Genomic DNA, 19,188 nt, shown 5'->3' on the forward strand with positions numbered 1-19,188 from the left:
GTAGAGGAAACAATCCAACCAAAGGGAAAAAGAAACAAGAGAAACAGAAGCCTAACTAGCCGTAGGGGCTTCAGACAAGCAGGAAACTATATAACGGGGGATTTGGGAAGGTATCCATATAGCTTGGACATTATGCTTCGCAGCATATTTAGCGAGATTATGAGCTACTGCATTAGCTCTTCTCTTCACAAACTTGAAGGATACTGAGTTGAAAGAGTGAGAAATACTCTTCAGTTCTTCTGACAATATGAGGATTCTCCATGGAGTAGTATGCAACTCTCCATTAAGCACTTTCACTACTGTCTGAGAATCACCTTCTATAATACAGTTGTGAAATTGCATCTGCTGGGCAACGTTTAAAGCAAGAAGGAATGCAGAGGCCTCAGCTGCAAGAGTTTTTGACTGTCGCTGGATAGTAGAAGCCACTGCCACAATGTCTCCCTTATGATCCCTAGCAACAACTGCAGCAGCAGATTTTCCAAGATGAAAAGTCGCATCCACGTTGATCTTTATGAATCCATCAGAGGAGCAGTCCATTCATATGCATTGTTAGTGCTATCCATGGGTATTCGAAATGCTCGGGTTATCTGCTGGCTGATAGTATAAATGAAACCAATAAGAAGCATCCTTCAGAATTGTGAGAACGTTTGGAACTTCCTTTTCGAAACAGAGACGATTCCTGGCTTTCCATAGGGCCCAAAACAAACAAGCACCTTGACAGAATGTATAATCGTTATCCTTCAAGCTTAGCCAATGAGTAAGACAGTCACTTATCTTGTAAGACGCATCACTTGGAGTTCTGAAAGTAATAGGAGAACCAAAGAGGACTTTATATTTGGAGCAAGGGATTTCACGTCCCAAAATTTTCGCCAGGGAAAAGAAGTATCATTGTATGAAGAAGATTCTCCATTGAGATCGACCATCATTTTCTGAAATGAAGAGGCAGTAAAGTTACCATGGTATGTGAAGCTCCATACGAGTTTATCTTCAGATGTTCCAGAGTAAATTGAGATTGCAAGAATTTGTTCAGCAACATATGGCTCGAAAAGCTGGTGGATCAGGCCTTGATTCCAAGTGGGAGAATCATTTTGCATCAAATCTTTTACTAAAGTAACTGCAGCTGAATTGTTCAAGGAAATGGGAGGAATATAGCCTGGTAAAGTTGGGATCCAAGGGTCACTCCATACCTTAATATTAGCTCGGTTTCCGACAACCCACAAACATCCATTCTTTAAATATTTCCTGCTATCGAGCATTGCAGACCAAGTGGAAGACCACTTTTTTGGTTTGTTAGCGTTCCAAAAGGAAGTCCCTCTCAGATACTTAGCATGAAGTAATTGTTGGGTATATTACTAATAAAGTAACTGAGAAGAAGATACTTAGCTCAAAATAATGTTGCTGATGTTGCTGCACAGAAAATGTAGAGGCACGTAAACTACGCTGTCCTAAAGGCAATATCGCCTGCCACTCCTCTGAGATGCTACAGCAGTTGGCGAGTCACCTTCAGGATACAACTACAGTTAGTACCCCTCAATGTAGCATACAATGAGGGTACCCTTAGAGCTTGGCAGAACTTAAAACAGTAGAAGAGATGTTTACAGAAAAACTGAGGGAGAGTAGAAGAGATATTTCTCTGTGGTATATATTTTCTGAGATTACAACTACTCTCTTATATAGTGTTTGTGTAGTTACAAACAAGAAAGAAAACCCATGCGTATGACAGAAAAAACTGGTTATGTTGGGTTAAAGATAGTGCAACAAAAGTTGTTTTGTCAGGCATGGAGCAGTGTGTTGCTGCCAAGCCAAATACGTACATACAAGGGAGCCAGGACAAAACACGTACAAACAAAGAAGCCAAGACAAGCACGTTCAGACAAAGAAGTCAGGACAAAACTCGTGCAGACAAAGAAGCCAAGACAAGCACGTTCAGACAAAGAAGTCAGGACAAAACACGTGCAGACAAAGAAAAGATTCTTCTACTTGTGTGGAAAACACGTACCAAAAATTTCAGCAAAAAGATAGGATCTAATACACCCACACCCACACCCGAACCCGAACCCGAGCCCGAGCCCGAGCCCGACCGACCGACCGGACGGACGGCGGCGGCGGCGTGCGTGCTTCTGTGCGAAGCACCGCGCGTACGGGAAAGACAACCTTGCCCTAGTCTAAGCCTCCCCCCCAAGCACAAAAGTCTAATGACCCAAGGGCCATGCCCTTATAGCCAACTCTATGGTATTTATGTCTAAAACTCTTTAGATTTTAGTCAATGTGGGACTATTGTTTTATCTATTCAAAAGAAAAAACAATCAATGGGCAATAGGTCTAGGGATCAAAACATAGTCCATGGAAAAATTGGTAATTTTAAAGCGTTTTTTCTAACAATCCCCCACATGAATGATAAAACATATCGACGAAATACGAGAAAACATAATACATCAATATTAGGCTAAGGTGTCCCAGAGATTGAACCTTAACATAGTGAGAGGTTACCGGAACTGCTTGTTGTTTCGGTGAACACAATGTCTTGAACCGTCAACAGTGAGTGCAATTCAGAAATAACAACCACACTTTGATGTCTCAAAGAAAAAGAAAGCTGCCAAGCTCTTGCCGTTGTGCCCGTTTTGGCCGTGGGCTAAATCCCGGACTTAATGAATGTCTCTAGAGAAAAAGCTCAAATTCTCATAGGAAGCGGCCCCACTTCCAACATCCACATAGGTGAGTCCATTAAGAGTGTCCTGCCACACTCCGCTTTAAGTAAAGCCATGGAACTCATTAAGATCCTGACAGATCATCCTAAAACATGCAGGCAACACTATCATACGGTTACACCATAGGGAGGGACAAAGATAGTGCTTTCTCTCGACATCACCAAAAATTAGTTATCTCATTGAACCTTGATCTTGGAGCTCCATTCACAAGGTTGAGTGTCCTTCATGGCGATTTATTCTATGAGCTTGAGTCCCATCCCCTTCGATGTGGATCTAACTACCTCTCTAGATAACCCTTTCGTCAAAGGATCTGCAATATTCTCTTTAGACCTTACAAAGTCTATAGAGATGATGCCAGTAGAGAGTAGTTGTTTCACTGTCTTGTGTCTTCTTCGAAGATGTATAGACTTTCCGTTGTATACACTATTCTTTGCGCATCCAATAGCAGCTTGACTGTCACTGTGGATTGCGATCGAAGACACAGGCTTGGGCCAGAGTGGAATTCCACCCAGGAAACCTCGTATCCATTCAGCTTCCTCTCCAGCTTTCTCCAAGGCTATAAACTCAGACTCCATGGTGGATCGGGCTATACATGTCTGTTTGGTAGACTTCCATGACACAGACGCACCACCAAGTGTGAAGATGTACCCGCTAGTGGATTTGCACTCATCTGAGTCTGATATCCAGTTAGCATCACAATACCCTTCTAGCACAGCAGGATACTTCCCAAAACTTAGGCAATAGTTTGAAGTTCCTCTCAGGTACCGTAGAACTCTGTAGAGAGCATTCCAGTGATCCTGCCTAGGGTTGCAAGTGTACCTGCTTAATCTACTCACAGTATAAGCAATATCAGGTCTTGTACAGTTCATTAAATACATAAGACTGCCAATAACACGAGAATACTCAAGTTGATCAATACCCTCACCCTTGTTCTTTTTCAATTTGCAATTGGGATCATAAGGAGTAGTTGCAGGTTTAGCATTTTCATGATTAAATCTCTTAAGAACAGTTTCAACATAATGAGATTGACTAAGACTATATCCATCAGACATCTTTCTGATTTTCATCCCTAAGATTACATCAGCAGGCCCTAAGTCTTTCATGTCAAAGTTTTCGTTAAGCATGATTTTAGTGGTATTGATACTATCAAGGTTACTTCCTAATATGAGCATATCATCAACATATAGGCACACAATAACATGAGAATCATCCACAGATTTAATGTACACACATTTATCAGATTCATTAACCTTGAAGTCATTAGATATCATTACATGATTAAATTTGTCATGCCACTGTTAGGTGCTTGTTTTAAACCATACAAAGATTTTTTCAGTTTGCATACTTTATCTTCAAAACCTTTCACAACAAAACCTTCCGGTTGGTCCATATAAATTTCTTCATTCAAATCACCATATAAAAAAGCAGTTTTAACATCCATCTGATGTATATGCAAATCATAAATAGAAGCAATAGCAATCAGCATCCGGATAGAAGTGATTCTAGTGACCGGTGAATAGGTATCAAAGAAATCTAATCCTTCCTGTTGTTTGTACCCCTTAGCTACCAACCTAGCTTTGTGTTTTTCTATAGTTCCATCTGTTCTAAGTTTCCTTTTGAAGACCCACTTGCAACCTATGGTTTTACTACCAGGAGGTAAGTCTACAAGCTCCCAAGTTTCATTTTGTTGAATGGAATCCCACTCATTATTTGAAGCTTCTTCCCAGAAGGGAGCTTCCGGAGAAGTCATAGCTTCCTTATAGGTTTGGGGTTCAGACTCTACCGTAAGAGTCACAAAATCTGGACCGAAATCTTTCTCGGTTCTGACCCTCTTACTTCTTCTAGGTTCGGTTTCAGCATCTAGAGACGGGGGTTGACTAGTCGAAGGAACATCTGAGAGATCATCGCGGACCCTTTTATGAGGTCCAGACCCTAAAGGGAAAATGTGTTCGAAAAACACTGCATCTCTGGATTCCATTATGGTGTTCTCACCAATTACCATGAACCTATAAGCACTAGTGTGCTCAGGATATCCTAGGAAAACACAATCTACAGTTTTAGGTCCTATTTTGGTTTTCTTGGAACGAGGAGTGGCCACCTTGGCCAAACACCCCCACACTTTAAAGTATGCATAGGACGGTTGTCTTCCCTTCCATAACTCATATGGAGTTTTGTCGGATTTCTTAAATGGAACTCGGTTCAAGATATAGCAAGCAGAGAGAATTGCTTCCCCCCACAGGTTCGAAGGTAGCCCTGAACTAGCTAACATAGCGTTCACCATATCTATGAGTGTTCGGTTTTTCCTTTCAACTACTCCATTCGACTCAGGTGAAGAAGGTGCAGTAGTTTCATGAATGATGCCATTAAGTTTGCAGAATTCTCCTATAGGTATCACATACTCACCGCCTCGGTCCGACCTAAGAGTTTTAATAGTGACACCTCTTTGGTTTTCTACTTCAAGTTTATATAATTTGAAAGCGTCTAAGGCTTCATCTTTACTTCTAAGAAGATAAACCTGACAGTATCTTGAGTGATCATCTATAAAAGTGATGTACCATTTTTTACCTCCTCTAGTTGGTGTTGATTTCAAATCTCCCAAATATGAGTGGATTAGTTCTAGGGGAGTTGTACTACGTTCAACCTTTTTGTTAAAGGGTTTTCTAGAATATTTAGATTCAACACAAATTTCACATTTATGACCTCTGTCAAAGTTTAATTTAGGAATGCAGCCTAATTTAGCAAGTCTTTCAATAGATTTGAAATTAACATGTCCTAGTCTATCATGCCAAACATGTGAGGAGTCACAAACATAAGCAGAAGAAGATGCATTATCATTCAAGTTCAAAGAAAGTACACTAAGCTTAATCATGTTATCAGTGACATATCCTTTTCCTACGAAATCACCACCTTTAGAGATTACAACCTTGTTAGACTCAGCTACAAATTTAAAACCTTTCCCAAGTAAGATGGTTTCTGAGATAAGATTCTTGCATATGTCCGGGACGTGATACACGTCATTCAATGCGAGAGTTTTTCCTGAAGTGAGTTTCAATTCAACCTTTCCTTTTCCCACCACTTTAGAGGTAGAAGAGTTTCCCATAAACAATTTCTCATCGTCTCCTACTTTGTTATAGGAGGAGAAAGCATTTCTGAATTTACAGACATGCCTAGTGGCTCCAGAATCAAGCCACCAGTCTCTCACATTGGTCACATTAGAGACAAGGTTGACTTCAGACACCATGCCAGTAAAATATCCAGAATCATCTACTACGTTTGCCTTATTTTTTTGTTTAGGATCATTTTTGGTCTTTTTAGGTGCCCTGCAATCTTTGGCCATATGACCAGTTTTCCCACAGTTATAGCAGTCGCCTTTGATGGTGTTTTTGGAGACACCACCCTTTGGCTTAAGATGGTTACCTTTGGAGTTATGTTGTTTGTTACGTTTACCATTTTTGCTGGATTCTCCTTGCCTTTTCTTTGACGCAGCATTATCGTCCAGGACATGAGCTTTGTTGGACATGTCTTTGCTCAGCATCAGGCTTTTGTCCTTGCAGCACAGAAGTTCCTCCACCTGGATCTTTTTCCCCAGCTCCACCATGGTGATTTCGCGATTCTTGTGTCGCATCCTCCTCTTGTACTCGTTCCATGAGGGTGGTAGCTTTTCAATCACTGCAGATACTTGTAGAGATTCATCAATATGCATGCCTTCAGCAAGAATTTCGTTGATGAGTAGCTGGAGTTCGACGAATTGTTCTACAACAGGCTTTTCATCAGTCATCTTATATTCCAGGAACCTAGCCACCAAGAACTTCTTGCTTCCAGCAGCTTCAGCAAGATATTTTTCTTCTAGGGCTTCCCATAAATCAAAAGAAGTAAAATTCTCTTTTGCATTATAAAAGTCGTACAAGGAGTCATCCAGACAGTTAAGAATATGGTTTTTGCACATGTAATTTTTCCTAGTCCACCTATCCAGTCTATCTTCATAACCACGGTCATGAAGCCTTCTTGAGGGTCTTTCTAAGGCAACTTCATCTAGCCTTTGGTCTTTTAAGAAGAATAACATTTTGGACTGCCATCGTTTAAAGTCTTTGCCACTAAACTTTGGGGGTTTGTCTACAGTACTCTTTCCCATGTTGTTACAAAATATAGTAAAGAGGATATTGCCTTTAGATTGTTGAGAATAATACTAATAAAGTAACTGAGAAGAAGATACTTAGCACAAAATAATGTTGCTGATGTTGCTGCACAGAGAATGTAGAGGCACGTAGACTACGCTGTCCTAAAGGCAATATCGCCTGCCACTCCTCTGAGATGCTACAGCAGTTGGCGAGTCACCTCCAGGATACAACTACAGTTAGTACCCCTCAATGTAGCATACAATGAGGGTACCCTTAGAGCTTGGCAGAACTTAAAACAGTAGAAGAGATGTTTATAGAAAAACTGAGGGAGAGTAGAAGAGATATTTCTCTGTGGTATGTCTTATGAGATTACAACTACTCTCTTATATAGTGTTTGTGTAGTTACAAACAAGAAAGAAAACCCATGCGTATGACAGGAAAAACTGGTTATGTTGGGTTAAAGATAGTGCAAGAAAAGTTGTTTTGACAGGCATGGAGCAGTGTGTTGCTTCCAAGCCAAATACGTACATACAAGAGAGCCAGGACAAAACACGTACAGACAAAGAAGCCAAGACAAGCACGTTCAGACAAAGAAGTCAGGAGAAAACTCGTGCAGACAAAGAAGCCAAGACAAGCACGTTCAGACAAAGAAGTCAGGAGAAAACTCGTGCAGACAAAGAAGCCAAGACAAGCACATTCAGACAAAGAAAAGATTCTTCTACTTGTGTGGAAAACACGTACCAAAAATTTCAGCAAAAAGATAGGATCTAATGAACCCACACCCACACCCACACCCGAACCCGAGCCCGAGCCCGAGCCCGACCGACCGGACGGACGGCGGCGGCGTGCGTGCTTCTGTGCGAAGCACCGCGCGTACGGGAAAGGCAACCTTGCCCTAGTCTAAGCCTCCCCCCCAAGCACAAAAGTCTAATGACCCAAGGGCCATGCCCTTATAGCCAACTCTATGGTATTTATGTCTAAAACTCTTTAGATTTTAGTCAATGTGGGACTATTGTTTTATCTATTCAAAAGAAAAAACAACTAATGGGCAATAGGTCTAGGGATCAAAACACAGTCCATGGAAAAATTGGTAATTTTAAAGCGTTTTTTCTAACAATCCCCCACATGAATGATAAAACATATCGACGAAATACGAGAAAAGATAATACATCAATATTAGGCTAAGGTGTCCCAGAGATTGAACCTTAACATAGTGAGAGGTTACCGGAACTGCTTGTTGTTTCGGTGAACACAATGTCTTGAACCGTCAACAGTGAGTGCAATTCAGAAATAACAACCACACTTTGATGTCTCAAAGAAAAAGAAAGCTGCCAAGCTCTTGCCGTTGTGCCCGTTTTGGCCGTGGGCTAAATCCCGGACTTAATGAATGTCTCTAGAGAAAAAGCTCAAATTCTCATAGGAAGCGGCCCCACTTCCAACATCCACATAGGTGAGTCCATTAAGAGTGTCCTGCCACACTCCGCTTTAAGTAAAGCCATGAAACTCATTAAGATCCTGACAGATCATCCTAAAACATGCAGGCAGCACTATCATATGGTTACACCATAGGGAGGGACAAAGATAGTGCTTTCTCTCGACATCACCAAAAATTAGTTATCTCATTGAACCTTGATCTTGGAGCTCCATTCACAAGGTTGAGTGTCCTTCATGGCGATTTATTCTATGAGCTTGAGTCCCATCCCCTTCGATGTGGATCTAACTACCTCTCTAGATAACCCTTTCGTCAAAGGATCTGCAATATTCTCTTTAGACCTTACAAAGTCTATAGAGATGATGCCAGTAGAGAGTAGTTGTTTCACTGTCTTGTGTCTTCTTCGAAGATGTATAGACTTTCCGTTGTATACATTATTCTTTGCGCATCCAATAGCAGCTTGACTGTCACAGTGGATTGCGATCGAAGACACAGGCTTGGGCTAGAGTGGAATTCCACCCAGGAAACCTCGTATCCATTCAGCTTCCTCTCCATCTTTCTCCAAGGCTATAAACTCAGACTCCATGGTGGATCGGGCTATACATGTCTGTTTGGTAGACTTCCATGACACAGACGCACCACCAAGTGTAAAGATGTACCCGCTAGTGGATTTGCACTCATCTGAGTCTGATATCCAGTTAGCATCACAATACCCTTCTAGCACAGCAGGATACTTCCCAAAACTTAGGCAATAGTTTGAAGTTCCTCTCAGGTACCGTAGAACTCTGTAGAGAGCATTCCAGTGATCCTGCCCAGGGTTGCAAGTGTACCTGCTTAATCTACTCACAGTATAGGCAATATCAGGTCTTGTACAGTTCATTAAATACATAAGACTGCCAATAACACGAGAATACTCAAGTTGATAAATACCCTCACCCTTGTTCTTTTTCAATTTGCAATTGGGATCATAAGGAGTAGTTGCAGGTTTAGCATTTTCATGATTAAATCTCTTAAGCACAGTTTCAACATAATGAGATTGACTAAGACTATATCCATCAGACATCTTTCTGATTTTCATCCCTAAGATTACATCAGCAGGGCCTAAGTCTTTCATGTCAAAGTTTTCGTTAAGCATGCTTTTAGTTGTATTAATACTATCAAGGTTACTACCTAATATGAGCATATCATCAACATATAGGCACACAATAACATGAGAATCATCCACAGATTTAATGTAAACACATTTATCAGATTCATTAACCTTGAAGCCATTAGATATCATTACATGATTAAATTTTTCATGCCACTGTTTAGGTGCTTGTTTTAAACCATACAAAGATTTTTTCAGTTTGCATACTTTATCTTCAAAACCTTTCACAACAAAACCTTTCGGTTGGTCCATATAAATTTCTTCATTCAATTCACCATATAAAAAAGCAGTTTTAACATCCATCTGATGTATATGCAAATCATAAATAGAAGCAATAGCAATCAACATCCGGATAGAAGTGATTCTAGTGACCGGTGAATAGGTGTCAAAGAAATCTAATCCTTCCTGTTGTCTGTACCCCTTAGCTACCAACCTAGCTTTGTGTTTTTCTATAGTTCCATCTGTTCTAAGTTTCCTTTTGAAGACCCACTTGCAACCTATGGTTTTACTACCAGGAGGTAAGTCTACAAGCTCCCAAGTTTCATTTTGTTGAATGGAATCCCACTCATTATTTGAAGCTTCTTCCCAGAAGGGAGCTTCCGGAGAAGTCATAGCTTCCTTATAGGTTTGGGGTTCAGACTCTACCGTAAGAGTCACAACATCTGGACCGAAACCTTTCTCGGTTCTGACCCTCTTACTTCTTCTAGGTTCGGTTTCAGCATCTAGAGACGGGGGTTGACTAGTCGAAGGAACATCTGAGAGATCATCGCGGACCCTTTTATGAGGTCCAGACCCTAAAGGGAAAATGTGTTCGAAAAACACTGCATCTCTGGATTCCATTATGGTGTTCTCACCAATTACCATGAACCTATAAGCACTAGTGTGCTCAGGATATCCTAGGAAAACACAATCTACAGTTTTTGGTCCTATTTTGGTTTTCTTGGAACGAGGAGTGGCCAACTTGGCCAAACACCCCCACACTTTAAAGTATGCATAGGACGGTTGTCTTCCTTTCCACAACTCATATGGAGTTTTGTCGGATTTCTTAAATGGAACTCGGTTCAAGATATAGCAAGCAGAGAGAATTGCTTCCCCCCACAGGTTCGAAGGTAGCCCTGAACTAGCTAACATAGCGTTCACCATATCTATGAGTGTTCGGTTTTTCCTTTCAGCTACTCCATTCGACTCAGGTGAATAAGGTGCAGTAGTTTCATGAATGATGCCATTAAGTTTGCAGAATTCTCCTATAGGTATCACATACTCACCGCCTCAGTCCGACCTAAGAGTTTTAATAGTAACACCTCTTTGGTTTTCTACTTCAAGTTTATATAATTTGAAAGCGTCTAGGGCTTCATCTTTACTTCTAAGAAGATAAACCTGACAGTATCTTGAGTGATCATCTATAAAAGTGATGTACCATTTTTTCCCACCTCTAGTTGGTGTTGATTTCAAATCTCCCAAATCGGAGTGGATTAGTTCTAGGGGAGTTGTACTACGTTCAACCTTTTTGTTAAAGGGTTTTCTAGCAAATTTAGATTCAACACAAATTTCACATTTATGACCTCTGTCAAAGTTTATTTTAGGAATGCAGCCTAATTTAGCAAGTCTTTCAATAGATTTGAAATTAACATGTCCTAGTCTATCATGCCAAACATGTGAGGAGTCACAAACATAAGAAGATGCATTATCATTCAAGTTCAAAGAAAGTACACTAAGCTTAATCATGTTATCAGTGACATATCCTTTTCCTACGAAGTCACCACCTTTAGAGATTACAACTTTGTTAGACTCAGCTACAAATTTAAAACCTTTTCCAAGTAAGATGGTTTCTGAGATAAGATTCTTGCATATGTCCGGGACGTGATACACGTCATTCAATGCGAGAGTTTTTCCTGAAGTGAGCTTCAATTCAACCTTGCCTTTTCCTACCACTTTAGAGGTAGAAGAGTTTCCCATAAACAATTTCTCATCGTCTCCTACTTTGTTATAGGAGGAGAAATCATTTCTGAACTTACAGACATGCCTAGTGGCTCCAGAATCAAGCCACCAGTCTCTCACATTGGTCACATTAGGGACAAGGTTGACTTCAGACACCATGCCAGTAAAATATCCAGAATCATCTACTACGTTTGCCTTATTTTTCTGTTTAGGATCATTTTTGGTCTTTTTAGGTGCCCTACAGTCCTTGGCCATATGACCAGTTTTCCCACAGTTATAGCAGTCGCCTTTGATGGTGTTTTTGGAGACACCACCCTTTGGCTTAAGATGGTTACCTTTGGAGTTACGCTGTTTGTTACGTTTACCATTTTTTCTGGATTCTCCGTGCTTTTTCTTTGACGCAGCATTATCGTCCAGGACATGAGCTTTGTTTGACATGTCTTTGCTCAGCATCAGGCTCTTGTCTTTGCAGCACAGAAGTTCCTCCACCTGGATCTTTTTCCCCAGCTCTACCATGGTGATTTCACGATTCTTGTGTCGCAGCCTCCTCTTGTACTCGTTCCATGAGGGTGGTAGATTTTCAATCACTGCGGATACTTGTAGAGATTCATCAATATGCATGCCTTCAGCAAGAATTTCGTTGATGAGTAGCTGGAGTTCGACGAATTGTTCTACAACAGACTTTTCATCAGTCATCTTATATTCCAGGAACCTAGCCACCAAGAACTTCTTGCTTCCAGCAGCTTCAGCAAGATATTTTTCTTCTAGGGCTTCCCATAAATCAAAAGCAGTAAAATTATCTTTTGCATTATAAAAGTCGTACAAGGAGTCATCCAGACAGTTAAGAATATGGTTTTTGCACATGTAATTTTTCCTAGTCCACCTATCCAGTCTATCTTCATAACCACGGTCATGAAGCCTTCTTGAGGGTCTTTCTAAGGCAACTTCATCTAGCCTTTGGTCTTTTAAGAAGAATAACATTTTGGACTGCCATCGTTTAAAGTCTTTGCCACTAAACTTTGGGGGTTTGTCTACAGTACTCTTTCCCATGTTGTTACAAAATATAGTAAAGAGGCTATTGCCTTTAGATTGTTGAGAAAAATACTAATAAAGTAACTGAGAAGAAGATACTTAGCACAAAATAATGTTGCTGATGTTGCTGCACAGAGAATGTAGAGGCACGTAGACTACGCTGTCCTAAAGGCAATATCGCCTGCCACTCCTCTGAGATGCTACAACAGTTGGCGAGTCACCTCCAGGATACAACTACAGTTAGTACCCCTCAATGTAGCATACAATGAGGGTACCCTTAGAGCTTGGCAGAACTTAAAACAGTAGAAGAGATGTTTATAGAAAAACTGAGGGAGAGTAGAAGAGATATTTCTCTGTGGTATTTCTTATGAGATTACAACTACTCTCTTATATAGTGTTTGTGTAGTTACAAACAAGAAAGAAAACCCATGCGTATGACAGGAAAAACTGGTTATGTTGGGTTAAAGATAGTGCAAGAAAAGTTGTTTTGACAGGCATGGAGCAGTGTGTTGCTGCCAAGCCAAATACGTACATACAAGAGAGCCAGGACAAAACACGTACAGACAAAGAAGCCAAGACAAGCACGTTCAGACAAAGAAGTCAGGAGAAAACTCGTGCAGACAAAGAAGCCAAGACAAGCACGTTCAGACAAAGAAGTCAGGAGAAAACTCGTGCAGACAAAGAAGCCAAGACAAGCACGTTCAGACAAAGAAAAGATTCTTCTACTTGTGTGGAAAACACGTACCAAAAATTTCAGCAAAAAGATAGGATCTAATGAACCCACACCCACACCCACACCCGAACCCGAACCCGAGCCCGAGCCCGACCCGACCGACCGGACGGACGGACGGCGGCGGCGGCGTGCGTGCTTCTGTGCGAAGCACCGCGCGTACGGGAAAGGCAACCTTGCCCTAGTCTAAGCCTCCCCCCCAAGCACAAAAGTCTAATGACCCAAGGGCCATGCCCTTATAGCCAACTTTATGGTATTTATGTCTAAAACTCTTTAGATTTTAGTCAATGTGGGACTATTGTTTTATCTATTCAAAAGAAAAAACAACTAATGGGCAATAGGTCTAGGGATCAAAACATAGTCCATGGAAAAATTGGTAATTTTAAAGCGTTTTTTCTAACAATCCCCCACATGAATGATAAAACATATCGACGAAATACGAGAAAACATAATACATCAATATTAGGCTAAGGTGTCCCAGAGATTGAACCTTAACATAGTGAGAGGTTACCGGAACTGCTTGTTGTTTCGGTGAACACAATGTCTTGAACCGTCAACAGTGAGTGCAATTCAGAAATAACAACCACACTTTGATGTCTCAAAGAAAAAGAAAGCTGCCAAGCTCTTGCCGTTGTGCCCGTTTTGGCCGTGGGCTAAATCCCGGACTTAATGAATGTCTCTAGAGAAAAAGCTCAAATTCTCATAGGAAGCGGCCCCACTTCCAACATCCACATAGGTGAGTCCATTAAGAGTGTCCTGCCACACTCCGCTTTAAGTAAAGCCATGGAACTCATTAAGATCCTGACAGATCATCCTAAAACATGCAGGCAGCACTATCATATGGTTACACCATAGGGAGGGACAAAGATAGTGCTTTCTCTCGACATCACCAAAAATTAGTTATCTCATTGAACCTTGATCTTGGAGCTCCATTCACAAGGTTGAGTGTCCTTCATGACGATTTATTCTATGAGCTTGAGTCCCATCCCCTTCGATGTGGATCTAACTACCTCTCTAGATAACCCTTTCGTCAAAGGATCTGCAATATTCTCTTTAGACCTTACAAAGTCTATAGAGATGATGCCAGTAGAGAGTAGTTGTTTCACTGTCTTGTGTCTTCTTCGAAGATGTATAGACTTTCCGTTGTATACACTATTCTTTGCGCATCCAATAGCAGCTTGACTGTCACAGTGGATTGCGATCGAAGACACAGGCTTGGGCCAGAGTGGAATTCCACCCAGGAAACCTCGTATCCATTCAGCTTCCTCTCCAGCTTTCTCCAAGGCTATAAACTCAGACTCCATGGTGGATCGGGCTATACATGTCTGTTTGGTAGACTTCCATGACACAGACGCACCACCAAGTGTGAAGATGTACCCGCTAGTGGATTTGCACTCATCTGAGTCTGATATCCAGTTAGCATCACAATACCCTTCTAGCACAGCAGGAAACTTCCCAAAACTTAGGCAATAGTTTGAAGTTCCTCTCAGGTACCGTAGAACTCTGTAGAGAGCATTCCAGTGATCCTGCCCAGGGTTGCAAGTGTACCTGCTTAATCTACTCACAGTATAGGCAATATCAGGTCTTGTACAGTTCATTAAATACATAAGACTGCCAATAACACGAGAATACTCAAGTTGATAAATACCCTCACCCTTGTTCTTTTTCAATTTGCAATTGGGATCATAAGGAGTAGTTGCAGGTTTAGCATTTTCATGATTAAATCTCTTAAGCATAGTTTCAACATAATGAGATTGACTAAGACTATATCCATCAGACATCTTTCTGATTTTCATCCCTAAGATTACATCAGCAGGGCCTAAGTCTTTCATGTCAAAGTTTTCGTTAAGCATGCTTTTAGTGGTATTGATACTTTCAAGGTTACTACCTAATATGAGCATATCATCAACATATAGGCACACAATAACATGAGAATCATCCACAGATTTAATGTAAACACATTTATCAGATTCATTAACCTTGAAGCCATTAGATATCATTACATGATTAAATTTTTCATGCCACTGTTTAGGTGCTTGTTTTAAACCATACAAAGATTTTTTCAGTTTGCATACTTTATCTTCAAAACCTTTCACAACAAAACCTTCCGGTTGGTCCATATAAATTTCTTCATTCAATTCACCATATAAAAAAGCAGTTTTAACATCCATCTGATGTATATGCAAATCATAAATAGAAGCAATAGCAATCAGCATCCGGATAGAAGTGATTCTAGTGACCGGTGATTAGGTATCAAAGAAATCTAATCCTTCATGTTGTCTGTACCCCTTAGCTACCAACCTAGCTTTGTGTTTTTCTATAGTTCCATCTGTTCTAAGTTTCCTTTTGAAGACCCACTTGCAACCTATGGTTTTACTACCAGGAGGTAAGTCTACAAGCTCCCAAGTTTCATTTTGTTGAATGGAATCCCACTCATTATTTGAAGCTTCTTCCCAGAAGGGAGCTTCCGGAGAAGTCATAGCTTCCTTATAGGTTTGGGGTTCAGACTCTACCGTAAGAGTCACAAAATCTGGACCGAAACCTTTCTCGGTTCTGACCCTCTTACTTCTTCTAGGTTCGGTTTCAGCATCTAGAGACGGGGGTTGACTAGTCGAAGGAACATCTGAGAGATCATCGCGGACCCTTTTATGAGGTCCAGACCCTAAAGGGAAAATGTGTTCGAAAAACACTGCATCTCTGGATTCCATTATGGTGTTCTCACCAATTACCATGAACCTATAAGCACTAGTGTGCTCAGGATATCCTAGGAAAACACAATCTACAGTTTTTGGTCCTATTTTGGTTTTCTTGGAACGAGGAGTGGCCACCTTGGTCAAACACCCCCACACTTTAAAGTATGCATAGGACGGTTGTCTTCCTTTCCACAACTCATATGGAGTTTTGTCGGATTTCTTAAATGGAACTCGGTTCAAGATATAGCAAGCAGAGAGAATTGCTTCCCCCCACAGGTTCGAAGGTAGCCCTGAACTAGCTAACATAGCGTTCACCATATCTATGAGTGTTCGGTTTTTCCTTTCAGCTACTCCATTCGACTCAGGTGAATAAGGTGCAGTAGTTTCATGAATGATGCCATTAAGTTTGCAGAATTCTCCTATAGGTATCACATACTCACCGCCTCGGTCCGACCTAAGAGTTTTAATAGTAACACCTCTTTGGTTTTCTACTTCAAGTTTATATAATTTGAAAGCGTTTAGGGCTTCATCTTTACTTCTAAGAAGATAAACCTGACAGTATCTTGAGTGATCATCTATAAAAGTGATGTACCATTTTTTCCCACCTCTAGTTGGTGTTGATTTCAAATCTCCCAAATCGGAGTGGATTAGTTCTAGGGGAGTTGTACTACGTTCAACCTTTTTGTTAAAGGGTTTTCTAGCAAATTTAGATTCAACACAAATTTCACATTTATGACCTCTGTCAAAGATTATTTTAGGAATGCATCCTAATTTAGCAAGTCTTTCAATAGATTTGAAATTAACATGTCCTAGTCTATCATGCCAAACATGTGAGGAGTCACAAACATAAGCAGAAGAAGATGCATTATCATTCAAGTTCAAAGAAAGTACACTAAGCTTAATCATGTTATCAGTGACATATCCTTTTCCTACGAAGTCACCACCTTTAGAGATTACAACTTTGTTAGACTCAGCTACAAATTTAAAACCTTTTCCAAGTAAGATGGTTTCTGAGATAAGATTCTTGCATATGTCCGGGACGTGATACACGTCATTCAATGCGAGAGTTTTTCCTGAAGTGAGCTTCAATTCAACCTTGCCTTTTCCTACCACTTTAGAGGTAGAAGAGTTTCCCATAAACAATTTCTCATCGTCTCCTACTTTGTTATAGGAGGAGAAAGCATTTCTGAACTTACATACATGCCTAGTGGTTCCAGAATCAAGCCACCAGTCTCTCACATTGGTCACATTAGAGACAAGGTTGACTTCAGACACCATGCCAGTAAAATATCCAGAATCATCTACTACGTTTGCCTTATTTTTCTGTTTAGGATCATTTTTGGTCTTTTTAGGTGCCCTACAGTCCTTGGCCATATGACCAGTTTTCACACAGTTATAGCAGTCGCCTTTGATGGTGTTTTTGGAGACACCACCCTTTGGCTTAAGATGGTTACCTTTGGAGTTACGCTGTTTGTTACGTTTACCATTTTTGCTGGATTCTCCGTGCCTTTTCTTTGACGCAGCATTATCGTCCAGGACATGAGCTTTGTTTGACATGTCTTTGCTCAGCATCAGGCTCTTGTCTTTGCAGCACAGAAGTTCCTCCACCTGGATCTTTTTCCCCAGCTCCACCATGGTGATTTCACGATTCTTGTGTCGCAGCCTCCTCTTGTACTCGTTCCATGAGGGTGGTAGCTTTTCAATCACTGCAGATACTTGTAGAGATTCATCAATATGCATGCCTTCAGCAAGAATTTCGTTGATGAGTAGCTGGAGTTCGACGAATTGTTCTACAACAGGCTTTTCATCAGTCATCTTATATTCCAGGAACCTAGCCACCAAGAACTTCTTGCTTCCAGCAGCTTCAGCAAGATATTTTTCTTCTAGGGCTTCCCATAAATCAAAAGCAGTAAAATTCTCTTTTGCATTATAAAAGTCGTACAAGGAGTCATCCAGACAGTTAAGAATATGGTTTTTGCACATGTAATTTTTCCTAGTCCACTTATCCAGTCTATCTTCATAACCACGGTCATGAAGCCTTCTTGAGGGTCTTTCTAAGGCAACTTCATCTAGCCTTTGGTCTTTTAAGAAGAATAACATTTTGGACTGCCATCGTTTAAATTCTTTGCCACTAAACTTTGGGGGTTTGTCTACAGTACTCTTTCCCATGTTGTTATAAAATATAGTAAAGAGGATATTGCCTTTAGATTGTTGGGTATATTACTAATAAAGTAACTGAGAAGAAGATACTTAGCTCAAAATAATGTTGCTGATGTTGCTGCACAGAAAATGTAGAGGCACGTAGACTACGCTGTCCTAAAGGCAATATCGCCTGCCACTCCTCTGAGATGCTACAGCAGTTGGCGAGTCACCTCCAGGATACAACTACAGTTAGTACCCCTCAATGTAGCATACAATGAGGGTACCCTTAGAGCTTGGCAGAACTTAAAACAGTAGAAGAGATGTTTACAGAAAAACTGAGGGAGAGTAGAAGAGATATTTCTCTGTGGTGTGTATTTTCTGAGATTACAACTACTCTCTTATATAGTGTTTGTGTAGTTACAAACAAGAAAGAAAACCCATGCGTATGACAGAAAAAACTGGTTATGTTGGGTTAAAGATAGTGCAACAAAAGTTGTTTTGTCAGGCATGGAGCAGTGTGTTGCTGCCAAGCCAAATACGTACATACAAGGGAGCCAGGACAAAACACGTACAAACAAAGAAACCAAGACAAGCACGTTCAGACAAAGAAGTCAGGACAAAACTCGTGCAGACAAAGAAGCCAAGACAAGCACGTTCAGACAAAGAAGTCAGGACAAAACACGTGCAGACAAAGAAAAGATTCTTCTACTTGTGTGGAAAACACGTACCAAAAATTTCAGCAAAAAGATAGGATCTAATACACCCACACCCACACCCGAACCCGAACCCGAACCCGAGCCCGAGCCCGACCCGACCCGACCCGACCGACCGGACGGACGGCGGCGGCGGCGTGCGTGCTTCTGTGCGAAGCACCGCGCGTACGGGAAAGGCAACCTTGCCCTAGTCTAAGCCTCCCCCCCAAGCACAAAAGTCTAATGACCCAAGGGCCATGCCCTTATAGCCAACTCTATGGTATTTATGTCTAAAACTCTTTAGATTTTAGTCAATGTGGGACTATTGTTTTATCTATTCAAAAGAAAAAACAATTAATGGGCAATAGGTCTAGGGATCAAAACATAGTCCATGGAAAAATTGGTAATTTTAAAGCGTTTTTTCTAACAATCCCCCACATGAATGATAAAACATATCGACGAAATACGAGAAAACATAATACATCAATATTAGGCTAAGGTGTCCCAGAGATTGAACCTTAACATAGTGAGAGGTTACCGGAACTGCTTGTTG

At 40.9% G+C, this 19,188-nt stretch overlaps 1 protein-coding gene across 1 annotated transcript; it reads right to left on the reverse strand.

Annotated features, from left to right (window-relative positions):
* Positions 1-51: 51 nt before the first annotated feature.
* On the reverse strand, positions 52-537 carry LOC113316165. The gene has a single exon (XM_026564385.1). It carries the CDS (start codon positions 535-537, stop codon positions 52-54), a length of 486 nt encoding a protein of 161 aa, XP_026420170.1.
* Between the last annotated feature and the right edge of the window lie 18,651 nt (positions 538-19,188).

This window comes from Papaver somniferum, chromosome 10, assembly GCF_003573695.1.
Source record: "Papaver somniferum cultivar HN1 chromosome 10, ASM357369v1, whole genome shotgun sequence".
NCBI lineage: Eukaryota > Viridiplantae > Streptophyta > Magnoliopsida > Ranunculales > Papaveraceae > Papaver > Papaver somniferum.

What these genes read in the sequence shown, in the direction of transcription:
- LOC113316165 (XM_026564385.1), bottom strand. Translation starts at nt 537, where the DNA reads ATGGACTGCTCCTCTGATGGATTCATAAAGATCAACGTGGATGCGACT.